Source organism: Rhinolophus sinicus, chromosome 16, assembly GCF_057876585.1.
Source record: "Rhinolophus sinicus isolate RSI-liver-muscle chromosome 16, RSI-T2T, whole genome shotgun sequence".
NCBI classification, from domain to species: Eukaryota; Metazoa; Chordata; class Mammalia; order Chiroptera; family Rhinolophidae; genus Rhinolophus; species Rhinolophus sinicus.
The window spans coordinates 183,985,443-184,007,218 of record NC_142516.1 but is presented as its reverse complement, the minus strand read 5'-3'; the positions used below and the strand labels follow the sequence as shown (position 1 = coordinate 184,007,218).

The 21,776-nt window shown below is 40.4% G+C and overlaps 2 protein-coding genes across 5 annotated transcripts in view; both read left to right on the top strand.

Annotated features, from left to right (window-relative positions):
• ELF1 (E74 like ETS transcription factor 1) overlaps positions 1–4,085 on the top strand; it is a 97,979-nt gene extending 93,894 nt beyond the window's left edge. For all 4 annotated transcript variants that reach the window (XM_019755285.3, XM_019755283.3, XM_019755282.3 and 1 more), the window contains exon 9: positions 2,050–4,085. In XM_019755285.3, coding sequence (XP_019610844.2) covers positions 2,050–2,653 — 604 coding nt within the window. In that variant the 3' untranslated portion in view covers positions 2,654–4,085. The remainder of the gene's footprint in view (positions 1–2,049) is intronic.
• Positions 4,086–12,108: 8,023 nt separating this feature from the next.
• The window catches only part of SUGT1 (SGT1 assembly cochaperone of MIS12 kinetochore complex), a 49,772-nt gene continuing 40,104 nt past the window's right edge, over positions 12,109–21,776 (top strand). The window contains exons 1-5 of the mRNA XM_019755296.3: positions 12,109–12,264; positions 12,356–12,413; positions 17,799–17,889; positions 18,554–18,623; positions 19,301–19,371. Of these exons, the coding sequence (XP_019610855.1) occupies positions 12,227–12,264; positions 12,356–12,413; positions 17,799–17,889; positions 18,554–18,623; positions 19,301–19,371 (328 nt within the window). The 5' untranslated portion in view covers positions 12,109–12,226. The remainder of the gene's footprint in view (positions 12,265–12,355; positions 12,414–17,798; positions 17,890–18,553; positions 18,624–19,300; positions 19,372–21,776) is intronic.

Genomic DNA, 21,776 nt, shown 5'->3' with positions numbered 1-21,776 from the left:
ATGAGTGTATATATATATATTTCCTGGCAGATGGTAGTCAGGTGTTTCAATAAAGGGATATTTTTTCTAATTTGAACCAAAGTCTAGTGGCAACCCTGCTTAACAATATGGAAAATTTCCAAGTCCATTATTGCTTGTGCCATACCTAAAAGAGGGAAAGAGGATTGGGAGAAGCATGTATTAAAGAGTTGTAACTGTTCACAGTTTAAAGATGTAGAGGGAATATCCATCCTTAGATGAAGTTACTCAGGACTTAGGAAATAACAGGATGTTGAAATGGTTGAGCACGTAGGTTCTGCTGTCTGATGGCGTCTTATCTAACTTCACATTATGCAAACTGTTCAACCTCTTTGTGCATTAATTTTCCCATATGTAAAATGGGTATAATAGTACTTACAGGGGTGGCAAGGCTATACATATTTATAGATCCAATCTGTATGCTTACTATATGCCAAGTACTGTTTTATCTATAAGTAAATGTACTTGAACTCTGGGCATGGGAAGCCCTTGGGTCTTTTATATTCAAAAAATGGTATCTGGCTGTGGGATCAGGCGCCATACCCAGACTCAGATTCCACCCGAGATATCCCGACTCAGGTGGGCAGGGGGAGAAGGGAGGCGCAGTGTATTTTGGAAAAGCTCCCTGGCTCCCAGAGTGACTCTGTATTCTTCTCACTGCCTGCCCAGTGTTAGTACATCTGGCCTTTATTCCTAGCCACACTCTGCCCACTGATGAAATCTTCGTTCTCCGATTTTTTATCTCTGCTAGCTCCTTCCCCAGAGCCGCTGACAGTGGTGACTTTGGTGGCAATCTGAATTTGGGAGTCGGCATCCTGCATGAGTGGGTGGGCTCTCAGTCCCCCTGGGTCTTTCCATTTCCTTTGAACTGAGTTGCACTGAGTCCTCTTTTCATCTTTTCACCAACCCATTTGTTTTCTCCTCCAGAATTTCATTTCTCACATGTGTGACAGGCCACGTAACTGTAATTTCCTGAAATTCACCAGTAATAATCTAGCAATAATTAACATTTGGTTTATGAGAACTAATCTAGCGGTTAGCCATTTGAAGTAGCAGTAATTTATCTTTTGTAAAATAGCTTTACGGAATTCAGAGGAAACACAGTTGAGATCCAGATGCTGAGTTTTTTTCAATTGCTTTTGTTTTATATTAACAATGGATGTAACCATAAATTTCACAGTTGTGAACTTTTAAAATTACATTGGCTCATAGTATCTATCATTTATGTACCTCTTCAATAAATGGGCCTAACAACCTTACATAAACTGGATTGTACGTTAATGGACTTTATGTTAAATTGTAGCTTTATAACTAAATTTTGTGAAAATTATTTGAGACGAGGAAACTGCTAATACAAGCCTCTGTTTATTTTTTCCAAAGCTTGGCTTTATTTTTCGCTTTCTCTGCCAGCTTAAAGAACCCTCTCAAGTTAATTATATTCATGACTTGTTTTATGTAATATAATGGGAACTGTGAACTATTAAAAGTTTTTGATAATTCTGTCACGTATGAATTTAAGGCTGAGGTTTTGTTTATTTTAGTTAATGAGCATTTTTCCTCTCTATAGAAAAAGAGGTTGAAAACAATTATAATCATGTGAAGTTTGGTAATTGTGATGAGCATGTTGATGACATTACCCCTCAAATATTAAAATAACGAGAGTGAATTCATTTGTTTTAAAATTCCTAATTTTCTTTCAAGCAGCTCATACATGACCTCCTTGCCAAACATTTTGATATCTTCCTTCCCCAACAAAATTGCTCCCCAGTTTGTGTTAGTGTGACACTGTACAGAATTTTTTTTTTTTTTACCAGATGCTATCATAGTGGCCTGACAGTTTTGTGTTGGGCATTTCTGTATGTACAATGTTTCATATAGGGTCTGGCACCATGTTTGTTATGTTGTTGAACATATGGGACGTAGCATTTGAAATATGTAACTCACATTTTGTCAAAATGACTTGTCAATGGTAAAGTTTTAAATGATGTGGAATATGGTAATTTTCTCGCTTTTATTTCATAATCTCAATAGGACTATACAGGCTCCCACCCAGGTTCCAGTGGTCGTGTCTCCTGGAAATCAGCACTTGCACACAGTAACACTCCAGACAGTGCCAATCACAACAGTTATAGCCAGCACAGATCCATCGGCAGGTGCTGGGTCTCAGAAATTTATTTTACAAGCCATTCCATCCTCACAGCCCATGACAGTACTGAAAGAAAATGTCATGTTGCAGTCTCCGAAGCCGGGCTCTCCGCCTTCAATTGTCTTGAGCTCCGCCCAGGTCCAGCAGGTTCTCACTAGCAATGTGCAGTCCATTTGCAACGGAACCGGAACCGTCAGCGTGGCTTCATCTCCATCCTTCAGTGCTACGACCCCTGTGGTGACCTTTTCTCCTCGCAGTTCACAGCTGGTTGCCCACCCACCTGGCACTGTAATCACTTCAGTTATCAAAGCTCAAGAAACAAAAACTCTTGTACAGGAAGTAGAGAAAAAGGAAGTGGAAGATCATTTGAAAGAAGACACTGAGAAAACAGAGCAGCAGCCATATGTGGTGGTGGTTTCCAGTTCCAATGGATTTACCTCTCAGGTGGCTATGAAACAAAATGAACTGCTGGAACCCAAGTCTTTTTAATGAAAATACCAAAGGAATTATGGGTGATTATTTTTGTATTTGAACATTTCCAATTGTATGCAAACTATCTGATTCTAAGACAAATTCTAGAGATGTTCCTAATTTTGTAGTGAATTACGAAAATAGAGTTAATTTTGACTTAGCTAGATGAGAGAGGAAAACCAAAGTGTTGCTCTTTATTCTCTAAATGTTTCAGAATTCAGTTGTGAAGGAACAGGCATTTTATACTATGAAGACATTCTTTTGAAGATTTTTTTTCAGTTGCTATATCATAACCATTTTTAAAGTTTCTTTTTTAATTTTACATTGTATTATCTTTTCTGATTATTTTGTAAATACAAGACTTAAATAGAAGAGAACAGGAAATTTATATAGGAACTATTTTCATTCCACTTGTATAAGTTAAGTCTTGACTCTTTCAAATGCAAGACACCTATTTTATGCTTTGTTAAAATTACAATTTCACTAGATTGACTTCAGTTGGTTGCACTGTATAAATAAACTATGAATATGTAAAATATAACATTAAACATTGAAATGTGCCCATGATACTATATGGCTGAACCTGTTTCAGAAGCAGGATAGTATAAAAGCATCAACTGAAGAGTGGCTCATACTAACTAGTCGTGTCACCTTGGGCAAGCCACATGATCTTTTTGGGGCTTAGTTATCACATAAAAGGAACGGGTGCATTGGAATAGATGCAATGCATTGGAATAGATGCAATGAGCTTCAGTTTCTACTTCTGAATTTTATGATTCTAACTCCTCTATTTTAGTTATATCAATTAAAACATTATCAGCTTACTTCCTAATGTAAATAAATATAGCTAAAATATTGCAGAAAATAAGTGTCCCTACCAGATTCATTCTTCTATTATCTGTAAGACCTGCTATTAACCTGAATTCTTCCTACTTTGTTCATTAATTCTTTTGGCCCCTGTGCACTGTGGTCCATTAGTAAACTTTTGTTGTTGAGTGCTAAAGGATAACACTGCTAATTGGAAAGAGTCAAGACTCTTTCTTAAGGGCCCACAAAGCAACCAAGCTGTGGGCTAATCTGTTTGAGTAGTCGCTATAAAAGCATAATTGCTTTATATTTTGGATTTTTTTTTTTACTGGGAGTGGGGGGGTTTGCATACAAAGATAATATACATATATATCCAAGTTTCTGAAATAAAAATTTTTAGATTACTTTTTCAATTGTAAATAATGTACATTTAATTTCACAAGAAAAATTGTTTTCTGCAAATTTTCTAGTATAGGCAAGAGAAATTTTTGTAGATGAAAAAATCATGTTTAGAGGTCTAATGCTACATGTTTTCATATTGCAGAGTGAATTTGTATTTAAACAAAATTTAAATTTTGGAATCCTCTAAACATTTTTTTGTATCTTTAATTGGTTTATTATTAAATAAATCATGTAAAAAATTCTCAGTGTTTGTGTTTTCAAGCAAATATTTCTTAACAAGTATACAGAAAATGTTGCTAGTATTTACAGTGTTATTAAATGTTTATGTAACAAACTCCATTAGTCAGGTTAGAATTGCAAAACATCATCCTCTCATTTTTCCTTTCTACCATACCAAATGGCAGTTTCCAGACACCACACAATGGATTACCAAGCTCCAAAAATTAGAAAACAATAAGATGTGCTGCCATTTGCGACAACATGGATGGATCTTGAGATTACCATGCTAAGTGAAATACGTCAGACAGAAAAAATTGAGAACTATATGACTTCACTCGTATGTGGGATATAAAACTGAAAGCAACACAGGAACAAGACAAACAAACAAAAACTCACAGACACAGACAACAGTGTAGCAGTTACCAGAGGGTAAGAGGGGAGGCAGTGGCTGTAGAGGAGAATAAAGGGGGTGAAATATATGGTGATGGAAGGAGAACTGACTTTGGGTGATGAACACACAATGCGATATACCATCAATGACTTAGCCACGTGTTGGGAAGATGGCCAGCCAAACAGAATTGGTGCTCTACAGAAGGAATAAGGGCAGATGATGCAGCCTACACCACCCATGCACACCCTTCTTGCTATACGTATACTTGCAAAAACGCTCACGCCTACAGGAAACGTATTTCATTTCCAGAGAGATGAGCCAAAGTCTCATTCAGTTACCTGATCCAGTTTCCTGACGAGGATCCAGGTGGTACACAGTCCTCGTTTTCAGACCATTTTCCCTTTCCTCCCTGGTTCCTTTTCCTCCACCTTCAACACCTGGTCTGAGCCCTGGGAAGAATACTCCCTCCGGGACTTCTCAGCTGTAGAATACGTTTCTTGATGCTGTAAGTTTGATGCCCTGTCTCGGCGTCACCATTTTCCCAGCCCCGAAGAGTTTTGTCCTCAGTGCCCTCCATTCTGCCGTGTGCACCTGGCCGGTTGTATGTCGTAGGGTCTGTTTTCTAGCATTCCACTTCCAAATACCAAATTGTCAGTTTGGGTTCTTGGTCATTAGCAACAGAGATGGATTTTGGTTTTCAGCATAAAAGATTTCATTAGAAGACTTGTGCAGCTGACAATAGACAAAAGCATAGAGAACGTCAATCCGAGTCACAGAGCTAGGAACAAATTGCAAAACTAATGCACAACTGGTGAAACTAGCCACTGTTACTAAGCACTAAACACTGCTTTGTACCACTGTCTCTACTACAGAAATTTGATTTTGATACAGGTGCTACTTCACCTAGAGAAAATTAAGGAAGGTCCTATCTTGATTCATTGTGTCAACTAGCTATTAATTTATGTGATTGGCAGGGCCTAGCTCAAGTGTGCAGGCCTTTAACTCCAAGGGGAGATGCAAGTTCAGCTTCTCAACTAGTTTGGCATTTCAGCTTCCGTAGAGGAAGTTGCCTCAGTGGGAGCTAAGATTCAGGGAATCCCCCAAACAGGCAGGAGCTTAGATTCTGAGCAGGCCAAAAGAATGACCAATGTTCTCTGTAAGGGCAAATCCAGATTTTTGTGGGGACTGGATTTATACAATTTGATGGTTGGGTGGGTGAGGAGGTCTTATTTGGGAAAAACAAAATTAGAATACCAAATTAAATAGAGGGTTTGAAGGGGTTTATGCAAATAAACATCCCTAAAGCTGTAATTCCCAACTCTTTGTGTTCCCTTTCCTTTCCAGACCTCACTTCACTCTGCTTCCCACTGCTATCTAGAGCCCTTTAATTTCTCCCCTCGGGGCACACGTAAGACTATAATAATTACTTGCTGATATGTGAGATTCCAACACTAGATTGTAAAGAGCCAAGGTGGTAGTCATTTTAGTACCCTCAGTCCCAAGTGTACTATCTAGACAGTAGGTACTCAACATTTATTAAATATATAACTAAACTACATGTTCTGCCTGGTTTCATGCTCATGTTGATATGTTGCTAACTACCATCTGTATGCTGATGGTTATCAGTTCTTTTATACAGCTCTGAACTTGTTTTAAAAATGCCATTATACATCTGTAATTGACATACAATAAACTGCACATATTTAGAGTATAAACTCATGAAATCACCCTCAGCGAGCAGTGAACCTATGCATGTTTGGTTCCGTGACCCTAAAGTTTCCTTGTGCCCCTTTGCAATCACTCTCTTGCTGTTCCTCTCTGCTCTTGACCCATGCCACCCCCAGTCATCCAGGGGTCTGCCATCTGTCACTATGTATTGTGTTAGTTTGCATTTTCTAGGATTTTATGTAAATGGAATCAAATAGTGTGGACTGTTGTTTGGCTTCTTTCACTTACAATTATTTTGAGATTTATCCGTGTTGTCAATAAATGATTCCTTCTATTACTGGGTGGTAGTCCAGTACATGGATATACTACAGTTTGTCTATTCACCTGTTGATGGACATTTGGGTTGTTTGTAGTTTTCAGCTCCTCCTGGTAAAGCTGCTGTGAATATTTCTGTACAAATCTTTCTATGGACATGTATTTTCCTATCTTTTGGGTAAATACCTAGGCTGATCATATGAGGGTTGTATCATTTTACATTCCCACCAGCAGTGTATGAGTCTTCCAGTTGCTCTGTATCCTCTCCAACGTGGTCAGTCTTTTATATTTTAGCCATTTTAATGGGTGTGCACTGATACTGACTGCATTGTGGTTTTAATTCGCATTTCCCTAATGACTAATGATTTTGACCTTTTCATGTGCTTATTTGTGTATCTTCTTTGATGAAGTGATTGTTAAATGTTTTTTGTTTTTAAATTCTGTTGTTTTCTTATTATTGTTTTGAGAACTGTATTTTCTGGATATGAGCTCATCATCAGATGTGATTTGCAAATATTTGCAAATTGCAGGAATTTTTTAAATTTTGGTGAAGTCTAGCTTATCAACTTTAATGGATTATAAAAGAAAACATGGCTTTTGGTGTCATGTCTAAGAAATCTTTGTTTAATCCAAGGTCACAAAGATTTTCTTTCTTCTAGAAGTTTTATAGTTTTGAGTTTTACATTTAAGTCCATGATCCATTTATTTATTTTTTTTAGATGGTGCAAGGTATGTATGTATTGAAGTTCACACTTTTTTTTGTATGAATCCAATTTGTTGAAAAGACTGTCCTTTTTAACTAACCTTTCTACCCTGAATTACCTTTGGATGTTTGCTGAAAATCAGTTGTCCATATATGTATGAGTCTATTTGTGGACTCTATTCTGTTCTATTTGCTCATCTTTGTGCCAATACAGAAATTGATGTGTTGAAATCAGGTAGTGTTAGTTCTCCAACTTTATTATTTTTCAAAGTCGATTTGGCTATTCTAAGTCTTTTGCATTTCCATTTGAATTTCAGAATCAATTTGTCAACTTCTAAAATGGAAAAATCCTATGCATTTTGCTTGGGATCATGTTGAATCTATAGGCCAAGTAGGGAAGAACCAACATCTTAATATTGAGTCTTCTGACTCATGAACGTAGAGTGCCTCTCCATTTGTTTATGTTTTCTTTAATTTCATCAATGTTTTGTAATTCTCAATGTATATGTTTTGTACATACTGTGTCAGATTTTTCAGTCTAGTATTTTTGATGCCATTGTAAATGTCATGGTTTTTTAAGTTTCAAATTGGTTGTTCATTTATTTTGTTTTAAATCGTTTCCTTCCTATTTTATTGAAGCATAAAGTGCACAAATCTTAAGTATACAACTTGATAAAATTTTACATCTGAACACATTGATGTAAGTACCAGCTAGGATATGTAACATTTCCTGCATCCAAGAAAGTTCCCTCATGGCTCATCTCAGCCAGATCACCCTCTGATGTCCCTCACCGTATAGCTTTTTGTGTTTTTTTAAATCTTCATATAAATGGAATCAATCAGGATGTACTCTGTCTGGCTTCTTTAAACATTATTTGTGAGGTTCATCCATATTGTTGTGCGTATTGGTAGTTCATTCTTAATCATTACTCTCTGTTTTTCTCCTGTGAAAAGACATTTACGTTATTTCCAGTTTTTGGTATGTGAATAATGCTGCGATCAATCTTCTTGTACAGGAACATAAGTACTCTTTTCTCTTGGGTATATGCCCATTGTAAGAATTAATGGGTAATAAGGTATATGTATGACTAGTATTAGTAGTGTCAAAAAGTTTTCTAAAGTAGTTATAGTAATTTATACTTCCGCTAGCAATATATGAAAGTTTTAGGTGTTCCATATCCTTACCAATGCTTGATACTGGAATTTATTTTAATTTTAAACATTCTGGTGGGAGTGTTTAGTATTGTGATTTTAATGTCACTAATATAGCTATTGAAGAACTTTTCATACGCGTATTGACCATCTAGAGAACATCTGAAAATGAACCAATGTAATTCACATTAACATGTGAAAGAAAAATACATATGAATATTTCAGTGCAGGCGTTGGATATTGAATGCTTTCCCCTGATGCTACAACCAAGAAAGGAAGTCCATTATCAATACTTTTATTCAACACTAGAGCAGATCTCCTAGCCAGTGAAAGATGGCAAGAAAAATAAAAGGTCTAATGATTGCACAGAAAGACGTTAAACAATCTTTATTCAGATGACAAAATTGTGATCACAGAACTTCTAAGAGAATCTACAGAGTATTAGAAATAATAAGGGAACTTAGCAAAATGGCTGAATATAAGGTCAATATATGTAAAAATCAGTAGTGTTTCTATATACTAGCAACAAATAAGTAGATATAAAAAATTTTAAAAGCCATTTAAACTAGCATTAAAAACCAAATACCCAAGAATAAATCCAGTGAAAGCTATGTAAGAACTTTACACTGCAATGTACAAAGCACTGCTGAGAGAAATGAAAGACCACTTAAATAAACGGAGGGGTGTACGATATTCATGGATTGGAGGACTCATCATTAAGATGTCACTTTTCCCCAACTAGATCTATAGCTCCAATGCAACCCCAATTAAAATCCCAGCAAGGTTTTGTTTGGTTTTTGGACATTGACATGCTCATTCTAAAATTCATAAATAAATAGAAATTTGCAAAATTTATAGGATAATGGAAATACAAAGGACTTAGAATAGCCAAGGCAACCGTGTAACGGTGTAGAAAAAGTTATAGGACTTCAGGACTTTTTATAAAGGTTCATGAATTAAGACACTGTGGTACTGGCACAAAGTTAGACAAACAGACCAAGGGAATAAGAACCTGGAAACAGACCCACATATATATGTAGTCATTACAGAGATGCCCTAAGAATTTAGTGGGGAAATGACAAATGGCGTTCTTTTCAATAAGTAGGGCTGGGTCAACTGGGTATGCAGTGGGGGGTAGGTAATGAACCTTGATTCCAACTTCATTCCTTTCACAAAAATTAATTTGAGATAAATCATAGACCTGGGGATAAGTGGGGCAAAGCCTTATTATATATGATATAAAAAGCATTGATCATAAAAGATCAGCAAACCCAGACAGTTTACCTTAAATATTTCTGTAATTCTTACCTCCTTCTCCATCCCTACAATCACTGACTTACTTAAGAGTCACTTTGGCCTGTAAACCAGTTGTCTCCCAACAGCTATTCTCCTTTCCCCTTTAATCATTCTTTCACAGCAAAGATAGAATAATATACTTAAAAATGCAAACTTGACTGTTAATGCCTTTTTTGATTAGAAATCCTATAATGGGTTAGCATTATTAAAAGAATCCCATCCGGGCAGCCGGTTAGCTCAGTTGGTTAGAGTGTGGTGCTCTTAACAAGGTTGCCACTTCAACCCCCACATGGGTCGCTGTGAGCTGTGCCCTCCACAACTAGATTGCAACAACTACTTGACTTGGAGCTGATGGGTCCTGGAAAGGCTGTCACGCTGGGCGGCCTGCGGGGTCTCTGCTCCTGCTCCCCACAGAAGAACGCAGGATTTGGCTAGGCCAAAAAGGAACACCCACGGAGCCATAGGTAGGGGAGTCATACCACTATAGTCTCACTGGAGGCTGGATTCACAGGATGTGCGACCTGCTGTCCGCTTTTCTGCCAACCGACCAACGACTCTCCTCGACTCCCCTTGACTCGACTCCCCAAAGTAGCGGCGGCAGTTATATTAGTGGCCAATGGCTCAATGGTTACAGCTGACGGCCAACTAGCCACAGCTGACGGCCATCTACTACCCGAGCCAGCACCTTTCCACGTAAGGCTGAGAGCCTGGAAACTGCTCTCTGGGGCCCTGTCCCAACCAAGGCACACATAAAAATTTTACAAAAAAAAAAAAAGAGAATCCCATCCAAGCTTCTCAGCAGACCACACACCTAGCTAGCCCTTCCTGACCTGACATTTACCTACCTCTCCAGCAAGTCTGCTTCTAACTTGAATTCTGGCTCTACCCATTTTTAGAGTTCACATTATCGTGTTCCAACACACGTCCTATTCTGTCTGAATTACCGTTTCCACTTCCATGATCGACTGAGTCTTAATTCACGTCTGGAGGCTGAGATTCACGTATCACAGCTCTGAGGAATCCATATACCTTCTATTCCAAGTGCCCCATCCTGCTATCACATGATTGACTTCCCGATTTCATGTTAGCGCTTAACAGCATTGGTTTAAGTTTCTGGAGGGCACGACATCTTTGAATCCCAGGGCTGAGTTTAGATTTTGGATGTAGTAGGCACTCAAGTTTATTTACTTGTTTACCTCTACTTGTAGTCAGTGGTCAGTAAGGCTGGAGCCTGCAGCTGGGGAGAACATCCTCGAGCCACATTCCCCGACTAATAAGAAACAATGAGCAGATTCATAACCACAGCAGAGATAAGCCGGCCCAGCCAAAGTTTCTGAAGTTGCGCAGGCACAATAATTAACAGAGTTGTCCTCTAGTTCACTTCTCCTCACTATCACGCTTAAAAACCCCTGCAGGTGGAGATTTAAGATTGCTGATGAGACACGCCGTGCAGGTAACAGCACGTAGGAACACTGCAGGCGCAGTGTAGGACGCGCCCCGACATACTTCGGGGAGGGGAAAAAGGGAAGAGGAAGGGGTTGCCCCCACCCTCAAGAGCCTATGAAACCGCTGTACCTGTCAATCTCGGGGAGCCACATGCACCCTCCTTCAGCGTGTGCTCCCTCGGTGTATCAAGCTTTTGCTTTAATACACATTTCTCTGCAAAACTGTTTCGCCCCCTCTTGATTTCTATCCTGAGAGGGGGCAAGGACCCCTGCACCGGTAACATACTAAGCCACTTACTCCCACGCCCTCTTGCTCCCCCCCCCCCCGCCCCGTGGAACTTGCTGGAAGCTTCTATCTGATCCGCAAGCATCAAAGGCCGGTGAGGGAGGCCCTGACCGACTAGGGTGGAAACGAAAGCAGCTCTGAGACACCTTCAGGCCACCTTCCTCCCTTCCGATGGAACAGGTTTTTCTTCTCAATCTGGGAAGCCAACTGGGGAGAAAAGCTGGGCCCGTGGAGTTCTGGCGAATGGAGCAGTACACCCGCCCCGGAACGAAACACCTCCTTCTGTCTCGCGGCTGCGAGGGCAGAACATCTTCCGCTCGGTCCTACTCCGTTAGGGCTCCCAGCGCGCAGAGCCCGGGAAGCGAGGCGCCATCCGGGAACTTTGTCCCGGACGAGCACGCGCGGCCAATGACGTCACGGGGCAGGAAAGCCTTTGGCTGCCTCTTGTAACCTTGATAACTGGTGACTTGTGAAAATCGAGCGCCAAGTGGCCTGTGTTATTAACAGACACACAAAGGCCCCCAAACGCCACACGTTCCCAAGTGCCTGTCAGCTGCCATCCGAGAAGGCTCTGTCGGGCTGCGGGGTGCGCGCGGGAAGCGACCGCCAACGCCAACAGCCGAGGCCTCGGTAACCATGGCTGCGAGAGGCGGGGACCGGCAGCGCGGGCACGAGGCCGGTCCGCCGGCAGCTCGGTCCTCCACGATCCCAGCCGGCCTCGCGGCCGCCGCGCGCCGCCCCTCCCCCGCGGCACGCTGCGTGGCTGCTCGTTGGCTATTTAGGACGGAAGCTCGCTTGGTGTGTGTCTCCAGAAGTTTCCCCCTTGGGCGGCCGCGGACCTGGTAACCTCGGTAGCGGCAGCTCCAGCGGCAGCTCCAGCGGCAGCGGGCAGCGGTGACTATTAGGGATGGCGGCGGCTGCAGCGGGACCCGCAACAGCCCAGCGGTGTGTGTCTTCTCTTTGCTATTTGTTTTTATCCCCCTTTCTCCCTTTCCTTGGTTAGCGAGCCCCGCTGAAGTTGTTGTGTTCCTGGCAGGTTTTTCCGGAGCTTCTCAGATGCTCTGATCGACGAGGACCCCCAGGCGGCGTTAGAGGTGAGAGAACCCGTCCCAGCCTCCTGGACTCTCCTTTGGGGAACGAGGCCGACCCCTCCTCTTGCCAGCAAATGCCTCCCGGGGACCGGCCGGGCGGTTTTGCTGTGTCTGCGCCCTGATGTTGGTGTTGACAGCCTCCACCTCTCCTGTCCCTGTTCCACAGTGGCCCCCTTACCCCAGGCCCCTGTTCCTGTCCCCTCCCACTCCCGGACCGTTTCTCCATCCTCGCAGCTCCTTAGAAAAACCTTGTCTGTTTCTGTCGTTGGGATCTATGCATAGTTGATCTGCAAGGATTTTTTTATTTTTAATGACATGTGACTGGGAGAAAAAGTGAAATCTAGGCTTGATGGTATTTGTTGAGTTCGGCTTTTCGTTTGACAATCATCCTTGCCATTCTTATGTACCAGACAATATCCTGAGGGTATGAACTCAAACTTCTGGGATGAAACTCTTTTCCCTCTGTGTCCCTGAAAATTTCCACATGTCCTGCCACTGTTCAGTATTCACTTGTTTATTCATCAGAACAATATTTTTTGGAGATGCTGTGTGCATGGCACCAATTGCTATTGATTAAAGGCTTATTGATATATTTAACTGACTTACAAGGCCCTTTGTGTGAAGTGAAAGACTATAGAGCCATAAAAGAAAGTAAAAGGGCAAGAGTTAAATAATTGTAGAAAGTAATAGGATACGTGATAACAGCGGATCACAAAACTTTAACCAGGGGGTTCTTGCTTTGAAGCATGAGGAAAAGAAACCAAACCCTCTAACATACCTCCAACTCCCAGACCGTTTCTCCATCCTAACAGCTCCTTAGAAAAACCTTGTCTGTTTCTGTAATTGAGATCCATGCAGAGTTGGTCTGGAAGGATTTTTTTTTTAAAATGAGGTTAACAATTGGAGGCAAGAGAACTTTTTTCTAGCTATGACTTCTACAAATAATTTGCCACATGGTAGTCGAGTCTCTCTGAGGTGACATTTGAGTAGAGACCTGAGGGAATGAGCTGGGAAGCTCTGGGGAAAGAGCGTTTCAGGTAGAAGGAGGAGCCAGTGCCAAGGTCCTGAGGTCGGAATGAAACTGGCCTGTGCAAGAAGCAGCAAAAACTCCCATTTGACTAGAGTGGGGTGAAAAAGGAGTGTGGGCTCAGCTGGGGAGGAAATAATGAGCTGGGTCCCTTAGTGCCTTTTAGGTCAGGGTGTGTTGTTTGGATTTGCATCTGAAGGCCTTCAAATAAAGTAGTGGAGGAATCAGTTGTACTCTCACGGCTCCTAGTGAGGCTTCTTGCATCGGTATTAGAGTAATGTTACAGGAGACTGAGAATTTTTCTCCACAATTCCTTAGGTTAGCTAGATAGCTATTTACAGAATTAGTGATGGTCTTAGGCCCAGTGCCTGCTTTGGAAATCCAGTTTATATAAAAGTTGCTTATAAATGAGATTGATGTCACTTTCCATCTCACTTGTTTTACTTTTTAATTTTTTTATTGAAGTATGCTATATGTAAATAACACAAATCTGAAGTCTGCAACTAATGAAGTTTAGTTTTACACCCATGTGTGTATAACACCCAGATCAAGATAAAGGCCACTTTCATCTTCAAGGCGTTCTCATGCTTCTTCTTTGCCAATAATTCCCCTTTCCCACCAGGCAATCCTTATTCTCGCGTCCAGCACCATTGGTTAGTTTTGCTTGTTCTTGTATTTCATGTAAACAAAATCCGCTGAGTGTAGGCTCTCTGTCTTGCTTTAAACATGTGAGGTGCATTCATATAATTGTATGAAGTGGTAGTTCTTTTTCATTGCCGTGTAGTATTCCATTGTATAAATACAGTACAGTTGATTTTAATAGGCATGGAATCAGACTGCTTGTGTCCAAATCTTGGTTTCATAACTGTGTAATCTCAGGTACATTTCTCTTATCACTCCGGATCAGAATTCCTGTCTCTAAGATAGAACCTATTTGAAGAGGTTATTACGAAGGTAAGTAATGTGAGGTGCCCAGTAGTGTAAGAGGCCCGTGAGATAAGCAGCTTGTAGTTTCTTTTCCTCTCTCTGTCCTAGCCACGCTGGCTTTCTTCGGGTTACTTGGATGTGTCATGCTCAGTCCTGTTGGAAGGTCTTTGGACTTGCACTTCCTTTTGCCTAAAATGTACTCGCTCTTCATCTAGCTCATGTTTTTCTTGGAGATGCTCATCACTTTAGATGTCAGCTCAGATGTCACCTTGGAGAAGCTGTCTTCTCTGACCACGCTGTTTAATTTCGGCCCTAATGGAAGCATCGAGAGAGGAGGACTTCTGTGTTCCTTGTTTACCACTGTGTTCTTAGTGTAGTGCCTGGGATGTGGTAGGCACTCAAATGTGTGAAATGACTCTTACCATAATTCTTGCAACAACTTCGAGGTGGGTATTTGCATGTTCTAACAAGGAAGCCAAGGCTAAAGAGATTAACTTGCTCAGGGGTGGACAGTTTAGCAGTGATGTCTGGTTTCAGTGCATTGGCCGTCCTCTGGAGGAGGGGTAGGATGGGAGATGTGTGATACAATGAACAGTGGGAGCTGACCTGGAGGTCGCTGACCACAGATAGCTTTGTGGGGAGGACAGCTGGTTGGCAGAAATGCACATTGGTAGCAGTGCTGCATGGTTACGGGTTTTTTCTCCAGCGGTGTTAGGTAGTTTAGGAAGGGAGAAGGGTTCATATTGTTTACTATCCGTGATTGGGGATTAGCTGTGGCTAGAGGAAAACAGAAAATGGAATCGAATTGAGTTACCCAGAGCTGAAGGTCTTCAGACGGTTGGTCAGTCTGAGCAGTCTGCTTTTGCTTTTAACCTTAACAACCGGTTACCTTGTTGAGCTTAACATTTTAAAGATTTAGAAATTCGTTTTCTAAGATCCAAGTCTTAAACAGTTTTAATGCCTTAAAAAGCAGTTTTCCCCCCCTGTTCTGGGTTATCAGGGTACGTCTTTTTCCATTATCTTAGTAATGATTTCAGTATAATTATCTTTTACAGTTAATCAGGTTTATTTTTGAGAACTATAACTTGGGTGACTGTAACATAACTCATTTTATGTGAGTAAGTCTGTCTTGGGACGTGTTTATAGTATGTTTCACCTTGGTCTGTGGTAAGTAGCCTTTTGCCACTATGATTCAAGTGCTGGCACTGAAGTGTTTGAGATCCCTCCCTAAATCCCTTTGTGCTCTAGCAGCCAGCGACTGTTGTCACAGAAACAGTAGAACTCTGAAAACATGCCAGAAGTCAGATGCAGTGACTACAACTACAACGCATTATTTTATCTTCACTTTTTCTGGTCTTACTATACCGGGGTGCCAAAAAAATGTATACAAGTGGACACTTTGGTCAATGTTGCTCAAGCAGTAGTTTGCTGTAATCAGAAGTGTCTGGACGCTGATGGGAACCACTTTGAGCACCTCTTATAATTGCAGAAGTCAAACGTGACTTGTATTCATCTTTTGGTATCTGTATATATTATTACAATTTTAATAGTTTTTCCCTTTCTTAAACGTGCATACATTTTTTTGGCATCTTCTGTATATATTGCTTACTGAAAAGAAATTATGCTTTATTCATGACTTACTAAGTTTGTTTATCATAATGATTAGTTTGTGCTCAATAGTTTTTTGGTAACTTTTAGTAACAGCTTAATAAGTCACTTGCTTAATTTATTTAACTGAGTCACCATAACTTGTCCTTCTTAACCAACAATTGGTTTGTGTTTTTAAAGGTCATTTGCAAGTTAGTTGTTTGAAATTCAGAAGTTTTTACCTGACTGCTTAAGAAAAGGAATCTTACTTACCTTTGTATTCCCAGCATCTGGCTTATGTTTGTTATATAATATGTGTTTAAAAATACTGTTTGAATTGATGACCCAGATATTGATATAGTCTGTAGCAGCCTTGCCGACCCACAGTATATCTGTTTTCTTGCTGAGGAGAGGCTAGAAATTTTGTTTGATGATACATTTAAGTAGCTAGGTAAGTAGCTGTCAGCTGTTTTCAAAATTGAAAGTTTAATGCAAGATGGTATCATTTAACTTAGGAATTTCAAAGTATTAGAAAGCATTTTAATACAAATGTCAGATGGTGTATGAAAAAAACTTGGAGTAAAGAAACATCACCAAGAGGCAGTGCTGTTTAGTGGATGACATCTGAGTTAGAGTCAGGACCTGGATTCGAATCCTGTCTCTGGCACAGTCTTCTCACTAACCGGGAAGTGAGGGAACGAGTCTGCACGTGTGGGGGACAAGTGCTGCAGTGAGGGGGCGGCAGGCGCAGAGTCCTGCTGGTGTTTGAAGAAGAGCAAGGAGGCCATGGTGGCTAGAACAGAGAAGCAAGGGCAAAGTAGTGAGACAGGAGATCGAAGACACAGCAGGGTTTCGTAGCGAGAAGGGCCTTCTAGGTCGTTGGAAGGACGTGGGCTTTTGCTCTGAGTCAGCTGGAAAGACGGCGAGTTGGAGCAGGGACACAGCAACAAGATCTGATTTTCATTACCACCTGGACCAGGGCGATAGGGTGAAGATGATAAAAAGTGGTTTGGATTTTAGATAGATCGGATTTTAGGTGTATGATTACCAAGTACAGTATTCATTGCTTTGTGAGAATCACACTATTAGGTTAAAACAAAGTCAGTGTGTGGCTGTTGAAATAATTTTACCTTTTAAAGAAGACTTCCAGATTCCTAGGGTGTGTGGGTAGAACCAGATTGTTCCTGTTTGCTTGCATTCGTCCTTGGCCTCACCTTGGTGCTATCTTTTGTTGCATCGTTATATAGGTGAATGCCCAGGGTGGCAAAAACTGCCTCTTGCTAATGTTAACTCTTGGTCAGCTGATAGTAGCTATGTATGAGCTTGGCATCTGGGCTTTCTTAGGGTTGTCTGCCATTCACAGAGGATAGGGCAGGTCCAGGTGAGTAAGCTTGATTGTGTATTGATTCTATTACTCTTCCTGAATTCTAGATTTAACTTCCAGTTTTTTTTCTATTGGACAGCTTCACATTTTTCTAGGCATCTCAAATTCGGCAAGCTCTTTGAGTCTTCTCCAAATTAGAAGGAGAAAATCTGTGATGGTCAATGTATATCAGCTAAACTCTTCAGAATAAATGAGGTGATGATAATTACCATTAATGGAGTTCCTCCTCTAGGCCAGGAACTGCTAAGTGCTTTACATAGATAGTATTAGATTGTGGGCTTGGGGGGGGGGGGGAGAGAAATGGAGATACTGATCCTCTTGCAAAGGAAAGCTCCAAGCTTGTTTCCCTGTTACCTTTCCTCCAAATAGCTTGTGACTGTAGTTTATTTGTTTAAAAATCAGGTTTCATTAGAATTCAGTGCCTTTCAGAAAACACTTACACTCAACGTGTTTCTTTTTGTAGGAGCTGACTAAGGCTTTGGAACAGAAACCAGACGATGCACAGTATTATTGTCAAAGAGCTTATTGTCACATCCTTCTTGGGAATTACCATGGTAACGTTCCTTACAGAGTATATTGCCTCTTCGTAATGAGTTGCTTACAAGTTTTGCCCAAGATATGTTGAATCAAATAAAATAGAGATTATCTTTGAGGATTTTTAAATTGGTCTTTGATAAAAGGCGAAGTAGATGAAATGTGACAAAAATCATGTTGAGGAACACCCATGTAAACTTTATGGGTATTGTTCTTCCTTCAGTAGGTGGGAAATGTATACAGATTTCATTTGTGGTTATTGGATATGCTAACAATAGCATATGTACTGTTTTTGAGTATTTAAATGAAATGCTCTTATTTGCATTTTTTAAATAAAAAATGTATTTCTTTATTGTGTAACTTATTCTGGATAGAAAATCTGGGTAGGGCAAAATTAAATACCTTGAGTCAAATTGCGTAAATGATGTTAATGAGAAAAAAGGGTGAACTTTGTGACAGAGCTTTATTCTTTGACTGAAGAGCTTTAAAAAGGAAGTTAAATATTAGGGTAACAGGAAGGTATGACGCTAATATTTATTGAATTATATCTTGGATTTGCTATTCCTAATTTAAAACCACCTGTCCATTTCACCAACTTAAAAACCTAAGACTGATTCAAATTTTAGTTAATATTTGTTAGGATCCATAATAACTGACTAAAAAACATTGTGTTTTCATATACAGATGCTGTTGCTGATGCAAAGAAATCTCTTGAACTTAATCCAAATAATCCCACTGCTGTGCTGAGAAAAGGGTATGCAGTAACTAACTCCTCTTCTTGTTGGGTCTGGACGATAGATAGATGTTTAGTTTGTTCAATGAATTAATGGTAAGCTTTATATAAATAGCAAATTCTGTATTTATAGCTGAGATAGAATTCAATTTTAAATAAAATTTGTGCTTCTATTTTATTAACTGTAGTATGTGATAGGAGATATGTAATTAGTGTATTTAAAAGTAGTGACGATTGAAGTAACTGCAAGATATAGATGAAACCGATGGATTTGAAATCCCTTTTTTGGCCATCATTTGGCATCTACTCTCTTTAACTGACTAGAGAACATTTATTTCTCAACCAAGCTGGATAGGCTGTGAAAACTCTGTACCTGTGTACTTTATATCCCAGCTCACTTCTGTTGATAAGTGTGACTTTATTCTTTAAGAAACTTCTTTAGTTTCTTACTGTAACTATATTTTGGAATAAGCAAGTCTATACAATTAAAACTCAAGAAATTCCTTCTGAAACGAGTTCCAAAATTGGATATTAATGAGAATTATACTAGATGTTATGTAGAATAGTTTAGAACATCGCTTGTCTTATTAATATATACTCAAATTCTTAATAGAGAATGCTAGGATATTTTAATTAGAAAGAAGGCTGTTTTTCATGATCTTGTGTGTGTGGTATTTGTTTTTAATATGCTCATGCAGGATATGTGAATACCATGAAAAAAACTATGCTGCTGCTCTAGAAACTTTTGCAGAAGGACAGAAATTAGATAGTAAGTATTGGAATTATATGTTAATAAACGAATTCATTATTTGTCTGTATCTTAAATACCATATCGGAATTTTGTCAGTGTAATTTCAATTTAATTATAGAAACCCAATGCCTTCTTTTTTCCCTTTTTAGTGGTATATTGTGTTGATGGCAGAATTTGAGTTTACTTAAATATTGATGAGGTTGGCCTTTTAGCATTTAAATCGCAGATAAACTTTACCATTAGTAGCTAAAAACTAATGTAGACACTCATGTGCTGCTTCTACGTAGTCTGGTTTTATTTTTTTCTAGTGGACAAGTGAAAGTTTAATTTGCTCTTGTCTCAGAAGTCTTCATTTTGTTCTATTCAGATTGCTAAAATAGGAAATCTTACAGTGTGTATTTTTATTGAGAAATGAAGTGTAAGTTTAGGTAAATTGTGATAAGGTACAGAAGAAACAAGGAACTTTGAGATCTTGTGAGTTTTTAATGTGATCTTTTTGAGAGAAATACAGGTTTCTCCCACCAACTGAAAGTATAGTGACTCCTTGAAAACTTTTGTAAGTCAAATAGTGTAAAGCGAAGAAGTAATTACCATTCATTTATATCCAAAACATTTTGAGCATTCCCGGACCAAAAAAATAACCTACTAAATCATACCAAATAACACATAACGTCTAACATAATACTAACATGTAGTAAAAGCAGGAATTATTATAAATACACAGCCTGTATAAAGTAGAAATAATGTTTGTACTCTGTAGTTTTCCTTATTAAAAAGATTGATTTCTCCTTAAGTGTAAGATAACCCAACATCATGCTTTGTCCACCCATCAATCCACTCAAACGATAGACTTTCCATTTTATCCGTTACTGGATGTCAGCTAAAGAGACCACTTTGATACTAGCAGAACCACTAGTCACTTCTGCAGCTTTCAAGTTTCTTTCTGAGTGTAAATAGTGTGAATGATGGATGCGGGCAAGTTCAACACACACAGAATGTCTTCATTTTATTCATCATGACCAAACGCTTCATTATGCCGAGTTTTACGCTAAACGCACAAACACCCTTATGACTTCTCTTAGGGTTTTCTGATACCGTAGGACACATCTTGCTAACAGACAAGATAAATTGAGATAAAGCCCAGATGCTCACAGACACAGTTCAGAGCAAGGTAGTTTGATGCTGAGTGTAGTTCCTGGGGGAGGAGCTTGGTGGGGCCGCTCTCACTGCTGGGGTGCACACTGCCTCTGGAATGTCTTGTGCAACAGGGGCCGCTCTCTGCTGGGGTGCACATGCCTCTGGAATGTCTTGTGCAACAGGGGCCGCTCTCTGCTGGGGTGCACATGCCTCTGGAATGTCTCGTGCAACAGGGGCCGCTCTCTGCTGGGGTGCACACTGCCTCTGGAATGTCTTGTGCAACAGGGGCCGCTCTCACTGCTGGGGTGCACACTGCCTCTGGAATGTCTCGTGCAACAGGGGCCGCTCTCTGCTGGGGTGCACACTGCCTCTGGAATGTCTCGTGCAACAGAGGCCGCTCTCTGCTGGGGTGCACAGTGCCTCTGGAATGTCTCATGCAACAGGGGCCGTTCTCACTGCTGGGGTGCACACTGCCTCTGGAATGTCTCGTGCAACAGGGGCCGCTCTCTGCTGGGGTGCTCACTGCCTCTGGAATGTCTCGTGCAACACAGACGCTGAACGCCATTTTTGCTTTCTGCGTAAAAGTGAGAATCCTACTTGGATTTTCGTTCAGTTAACGGAAACAAGTACTAATGGAGTCTTGCGTAAAAGCAAAGTGACATACTGCACGTTTTTGAAAAGCAGGAGATATCTATATATGAAAATGGTCAGAGCAGTAGGCTATCTGCATACCTATCAAAATTGTAAGAGCCAAGAATAAAAAAATCTGCTAAATGCTAAAAGACAGATTTTGTAAGTAACCTAGATAATTGTAAACTACATGATCCTACTTGTGTACTGTCATTTTAGCTTACAATGCTGTGTTATCACAGTTTTCTAAAGCATCGTTCCTGACTCCCTGATTTTGATTTTGCTCCCTGGGAAACGTGTGGCAATGTGTGAAGAGATTTTTGATTATCATGACGGATAGATGAGGGCCGTGCTACTGCCATCCAGTGAGTAGAGGCCAGGGATGCTGCTAACTGCCCTGCAGTGCACAGGACAGTCCCCACAGCAAAGGAGTATCTGGTCCAAAGTGTCAGTAGTGCTGAGCTCCAGAAACCTGTCCTAAGGTATGATAGGGTTTCATTTGAAACATTGCTCTGCACTGCTTTGAATGTTTGCTTTCCTGTTGTGGACCTACCCGGGAAAGCACGTAGGCCCTACTTGGCAAATGGAACCAACAAGTCAGGCATGAAGAGAGCTAGGCAATAGGAGTGGGTCTCAAACTTGGTTATCCCCGGGGT